The 6,392-nt window shown below is 52.1% G+C and overlaps 1 protein-coding gene across 1 annotated transcript in view; it reads left to right on the top strand.

The window, feature by feature from the left end:
* NXN (nucleoredoxin) overlaps positions 1 to 6,392 on the top strand; it is a gene marked incomplete at both ends in the record, with an annotated part of 12,399 nt that overhangs the window by 1,289 nt on the left and 4,718 nt on the right. The window contains 3 exons of the mRNA XM_009699101.1: positions 218 to 351; positions 765 to 865; positions 1,414 to 1,520. Coding sequence (XP_009697403.1) covers positions 218 to 351; positions 765 to 865; positions 1,414 to 1,520 — 342 coding nt within the window. The remainder of the gene's footprint in view (positions 1 to 217; positions 352 to 764; positions 866 to 1,413; positions 1,521 to 6,392) is intronic.

The following is a 6,392-nucleotide window of genomic DNA, read 5'->3' as shown; positions in this document are numbered from 1 at the left end:
TCCTCGGCTCGGGGCGGAGGTGTGGTGATGCCCGACGGCTGGGTTGCTCTGCATCCCCCTTGGGTGGGGATGAACCCCAGTGGGATTCCTCAGATGGGATCCCCTGTGTCTTTGGAGAAGGTGGGATGGGTTTTTTTAGTGGAACTTTTTGAAACGGTAAAAGCTGCATGTGCCTGTTTTGTGTCTTCTTTCCACCCCCATCCCGACCCCTCCCCAGGTCTGGAGTTCCCCTGGGGGCCAAAACCCTTCAGTGAAGTTGTTGCTGGGCCTCTGCTAAGGAACAATGGCCAGACGCTAGACAGCAGTGCCCTGGAGGGCTCTCACGTTGGGGGCTATTTCTCCGCGCACTGGGTGAGTAGTAGGTACCTTGCAGAGCAGTTGGAGTGAGCTCAGGGGTGCCCTGGGGACCCCCCTGCAGCTCTTGCTGTAGAGCTCCATGGGAGGGGAACGACCTCGGGCCCGTTGGTGTTGAAGGAGTTGAGATGCTCCGGGCGTTCTGGAAGAAGCTGCAGCATTGCGGTGAGCTGTCATCCTCAGCTGGCCCTTCAGAAGGGGAAGAGTGGTCAGATTTTAAAAATAGAAGAGATTTTATTGGCAACTCATGGACCATAAGCCCCAGCCACGTTCAGGACTGCTGCCCCGCACTCCAGCAAAGATGAGGTCACATCTGTCTTTTCATGGTCACTAGGTCATCTGGAGCTGCTGGGTGTGAGTCTGGCCCTGTGGAGGGGACAATGTCCTTTTGCCTGTGCTGTGTTTTGCAGTGCCCACCATGCCGAAGCCTCACAAGGGTCCTGGTGGAGTCCTACCGGAAAATCAAGGAGTCAGGCCAGAAGTTTGAGATACTCTTCGTTAGCGCAGACAGGTAAGGAAGCGCTAACGTCCCGAGCAGGCAGAGCTGGCTGCCCCCAAGCTGGGAAGCTGTGAGCATTGCTGGTTTGATTTGAGGAGGAAATTTGATTTGGGGTAGAGCAGGCTGGCTCTGGTATCAGAAAGGCTGCCCGAGTCCTTTGTCCTCTGGCCAGCGGTGAAGTGCAAAGGGGGCTTAGCAAGGGCAGCGGTGGGCTGAGAGCAGGCTCTGTCTGTGGAGCGACTCTGTATTTCGCTTTGTGGCTCATTGGTCTGATGTCTGAAGGATGCTTGAGCTACTGCTGTCACCGTGGGTTGACATTCAGATGCACTTAAGGGTTTGAAATATTGGGAAAAAATGCACCACGGACCCCTTCTTGAGGGACCAGGGGCTTTAAATTTGGTCTAACTCTCCCCGGGTTGTGTCCGCCAGCAGCCCTTACTGGTGGGCTTTGGTGGAAGGGATAAAGGGCTTTGCAGGGCAGGTTTTTAACAAGAAGAGGAAAGAGCCTGGCAGGCGGCGGGGCTGTAGTCTGTATCCCATGCCCTGTTCTCCTTGCACAGGTCGGAGGACTCCTTCAAGCAGTATTTCAGTGAGATGCCCTGGGTAGCTGTGCCGTACGCCGACGAGGCCAGACGATCGCGCCTGAATCGACTCTATGGCATACAAGGTAGGAAAGGCCGCACTGATGCACAGCTCTCCTTTTGTTGAATATTTGTAATGTCTCCTCTTGTTTAACTAAAACAAGAAAACAGCAAAGCAAAGCAGAGTGCCCCAGGCAGAGCAGCTTCATGTTTCTGCTCTCCACAAACTCACATTCCTACCACCTGCCAGGCAGGCTGTTAGTTGAAACAGGACTTCCATAAACAACCTAATTCTTCCTGGAAACTTGGAAGCTGTTTTTGGCTTGGACGTTTTTTGCCTAATTACCGATTTATTTATTTTGCTTTTTCTTGAAGGCTTAAATTTCATTTTCTTGCTGTTTTATGTAATGCAAAGGCAGGCCATCATTCTCTGCAGAGGCTGAGGAAGATGGCATCTGGTTTGTGTTAGTGACATGAATTACAGAAGAGTGCACGTTTGATGTAAACCGTGGCTTTGCTGTTACTGTATATGCCAGTGCCAGAATTCCAGCAGCCCCGGCTGCTCATAGGGGCAGGGGAGAGACTCGGTCTGGGTAGCTTCAAAGAGTCGCGAAGACGATCGAAGGTCACAGCAGCCCTCCTGGGGACTGGCACCTTGTTCCTGCGGGGGACGGACTGCAGCATAGAGACAGGCAAGGTGACCACCTCGCAAGGAGGTCTTATGTATGTATGTATGTATGTATGTATGTATAGTTTCTCCCTGTGGTTAGAGGGTGTTGCTGCAACGTGCCCGTTACGTATCGTTTCCATGCGACAGTGGGTCAGGCGGGTGCAGGCTGGCAGAGCGTTATATGGTCTGCAGGGAAGGAGGAGTGTTGCCAGAAGTGGCTGAGGGCTTGGGGAGAGTGGCAGGAGAAATAATCCCTCCTTGGGGTCCTCTCCGAACACCCCTTCTGGCATGAGCTCAGGTGCTGTCGCTCAGCTCTGTTCCCTGACCTTAAACCAGGAATAAGCATTTGCCTGCTTTAAATAGCCATCAGTTTGCTGCTTAATTACCTTCCCATGAGGCAAGAGCTTTCCAACTTCATCTGTCTTTTTCCCGGCCCGCTCGCAAACCTCTCCAGCGCTGGTTTCGGCTGAGCGCTGCAGGACTGCTGCCAGTTTCACTGGGACTTTCTGTAAATAAGGTGTCCAGACTTCGGTACTTGAGCACCAGGCATGCTGTAGCCAGGGAAACAGTGACAACAGCTTTCCCTCTAACTCCAGCCACTGGCTCCTTAAATGTCTCTCTTCACTGTGTGCTGACCTGAGAATGTAAATATTTGCTGTTCCCCTGTGCCCTGACCCCTTCCTCTGCCAGGGTAGCTCCCATATTACCCCTGCATCTCAGCTGCTCTCCCAGGGATGCTGGCCCTGGGATTTGGGCATGTTTGAGTGCAAACCCTTCTCCTTCTCTATCACAACTTTCTTGTGAAGTGGAAACCTCTCCACAAGGATGAACTGCGATCCCGCAACGTCACGTCGAAATGTGGAGGCAGGCTAATTTGCACCCTGCGCAGGAGGCATCGCTGTCCCACCTCCCTTCCCACCCGGGCACTGCACAGGCTTTGCAAGGCTGGGCTGGGCTCTTGTTTCCTTCCCGGCTGCGGTCCGGGGTGGAGCAGGGTGCTGCGGGGAGGGTGCTGGGGCACCGGTAGATGGGGGAGAGGGCTGGATGTGAACCCTTTGCGCTGCTCCCAGGGGCTCCGGATTGTTGCTGACCCCAGTGCAGGCAGCGACTCGGGATCCTCCGCGCTGACTTTGGGGTTGCCCGCCTGTTTGCAGTCAGGCTTCTGCAGCAGGCTGCCGCACCAGCTGTAAGGAAAGCTTTCTGCAAACAGAGCTAGATGTCCTGGGCTCCGCTCATTGCCACTGGTGGTTATGCCACCTAAATGAAAAATGGGATCCATGTAATCTCATCTGCCTTTCCCCAGATGCATGGCTCTGATGCTGCCAAGCATCTTCAAAGCCCCCTTTGGAGCTGCACCCACGGACCAGCGGAAGCGTGTAGCCCGTTCAGTGTCCAGGTTACCGTCCTGGTGATGCTCCAGGTTGTGAGCACAGCATGCACGTGGGGTGGTTTTTCTACGGGTTTTTGTAAGGCCGGGAGCTGAAACAACAGAAGAGCTTGTCTTCCCTGACTGCTTTAAGTTTCTGAGACGTGGAAAGCAGCAAGAGAGTCAAATCTCTTGTTGTTTTAGTCCTGTGTTGGCCTCTACAGCATTCAAAAACTCAGTATGAAATGTAAGTGGCGTTATTGGCCTTTATTTGGATTTACTTGAATGCCTCTATTCATAACCCATGTGCAGTCAGTGGGCTGTACCGTACCCACCTAGATTAAATTGCCTCTGGGTGCAGCACTATCTTGAGAAAGAGTCAGGTCTTGTGCCGTGGCTGCTTAGAAATAATTCTCTGTTGTGTGGGCAGCTCCCGGTCTGCGTGGTTCTGCCTTAGGTGAAATCCCCTGATGTTGGCTCTTCTGATGGGATGGGGAGCAGTGATAAGTTTCCCATCCAAGGAAGTTTCTGCTTGGATAGGAATTGCCCCTTGTTGTTGTGTATCTTACGAGACCTTTTGGATTCCTGAATATTCCCTGTGGACTCCTTGGCGTCTCTTTGGGATTTCAGTCCCTTGGGGGAACTTCCAAAAACTGTTGCTTCCCCCTGCCCCCTGCTTTAGCCCAGACACCCGCAGGTCCCTCTCACAGCCTGGCTGGTGGGAGCAGCCTGGAAATCACTGTTACAGGAGGTTCCTCGTGCCAGGTTTCTGGAACTTTCTTCTGAAAAAGTGAAAAAACAGCAATAAACCCCACCACCCGTCCTGTGGTTGGTGTATTCTGAGTGTTTGCTTCATGTTGATTTTGATTACTCATCCAACAGACAATGCAGACGAGATTTCCATATCGGATATGGGTTTTAATATATAAATAAGTAAATGTATTGCCAGGTTCGGTAACAAACCATTTGGCCCCTATGTCTTCATAAAATGCTAGCCCTGTGGGAACCGAATCCATTTTCTAATGCATAAAATCAAACCGAGCCCGTCTATGCTAATTCTCATCCAAGCTTATACAATATTCATTGCAGAGTGTCTGATCTGTGATTCTTCTTGATAAGTACATTCTGGTGTTATGACTCATGGCAATTACCCAAGCCCCCAAAAGGCACTAAAATAACAAATAATGGCTGGGATGAGGAGGGAAGTGGGGGCCAGGAGAGGAAGTATTGGGGTTAGCAGATGTGAATAAGGTTAAGGATGGTTCCTCTGGTCTTACTGGTCTGTGTCCCATGCGAAGAGGACGTGTTTGCTAGGGGAGTGGTAACAAGGTTTTCCTGGGAAGACAAGGCTCATCCTATGGGATGCCACCCTGAGCCTGGTAAGGCTGGATCCTAACCCCAGGGATGTGCGGGAAGGAGCCGAGGAGACAAGGCAGCGATGCTCAGGACCGGGAGCAGACGGGTCATGGCAGCCTCAGCCTTCGCCAGGTAGGTCCAGAAAGAAAAGCCGAGCTTTGTGGCTGGTGAGAAACCTCTGATGGAGGGTAAAAGGTGCAGGGATTGACCCAGTGCGTGTCACGCACCTCCTAACAGACTGAAAACCCAGCCCCAAGTTTTCTGATTTGTTACTTGTATTTCCCAAACATGCTAAACCCAGGGTAAATAATCTTAAAGACTCTTGGTTTCCTGGGTCAGTTTTGTATTTGCAGTTGGAGGTTTTAGTGGCTGGGTGCTTTGGGAGGTGTGTGTCCGCATACACAAGTCAGGTAAAGTCAGAATGCTTTGAGTAGTGGATGAAGTCCCTGACAGCTGTGGGATCGCACTCACAAGGATCCATGTCTAAATCAGGCCCTTAATTTTCCCACATCAGCAAAGCTTATTTGAAATCTCTGCCTTGGTATCCTGCACTGTTCAGGCTGACTGGCATGGGGTACCGAGCTGAACCCAGGTTTTTAGCCTGTCCCTCATGTATAATGCAGGTTTGGAGAGGACAGAAAAGCAGGCATTTGGGGCGGGGTTGGGAATCGTAACTGGATAAAGATCCAAATCATGTGGGATGCTGATCACCCTGTACTTCTCCTGGCTTCAGTAGTACTTTGTGCCTTGAAGGGTAGGGCCAGAGTGAGATTTCCCAATTCCTTCCAGTCTGTTTAACCCGTCCCTACCCTAGAGCTATTTTGAATACCAGCAGGTAATGAATAAGCCTTTTTGTGATACAAAATGGTTTTCTTGGCATACCCTTAGGATTTGCAAGCCCAGCCGTTGGGCACGTTCCTGGGCTGCTCCTCTCGCACCAGCCTGGTGCTGGCAGCCCCAGCGCGCTGGCAGGAATGTGAGCGGCACAGCCGGGCTGGAATGAGGGGAATGCGGCTGCTCGCCCGGACCTGCAGGCAGGCTGGGACAGACAGATGGCCGTGTATTTCCTAGAGAAATGCCTCGAATTCAGAGGGCTTGTGAGTAACCCACTGTTGGACCAACATGGGAACGCAGTGCCAGGAGTCTGGTAGGGGCAAGGATGCTAGATCCCCCCTGCTCAGAGAACAGCTCTGCAGGGTATTTCTAACGAGTGAGCTTTAAAATGAACCTTTGGATGCAGGCGGGAGGATTTGAGTTGCCTTGGTTTGCCGGTTGTGGTTTGAGAGATGTTGCTGGGTGAAGGAGGAGATGCTGGATAGCGAGGAGATCAAAGGCTGGGTGATGAGAAGCAGACAGCAGCACCTGCCATTAACACTGGTCACTTCACGCATCTCTTGGGCCCTGATCCCAAACTCTCCCCTCTTCCTTCCTTATGGGATGGTTCTTTGTCTCCTTGGTGAGAGGGGAATGGTGTGCTTTCCAGATGAAGTCACCAACGGGAGCTGCTCCTGTTGACTGCCCGGTGACTGTTTTGTGGCCGGAAAGCCTCCTCGGTGCCTTATCGGA

Source organism: Cariama cristata, unplaced genomic scaffold, assembly GCF_000690535.1.
Source record: "Cariama cristata isolate BGI_N322 unplaced genomic scaffold, ASM69053v1 scaffold14824, whole genome shotgun sequence".
Classification (NCBI taxonomy): domain Eukaryota; kingdom Metazoa; phylum Chordata; class Aves; order Cariamiformes; family Cariamidae; genus Cariama; species Cariama cristata.
This window is presented reverse-complemented; position numbering and strand designations above follow the sequence as displayed.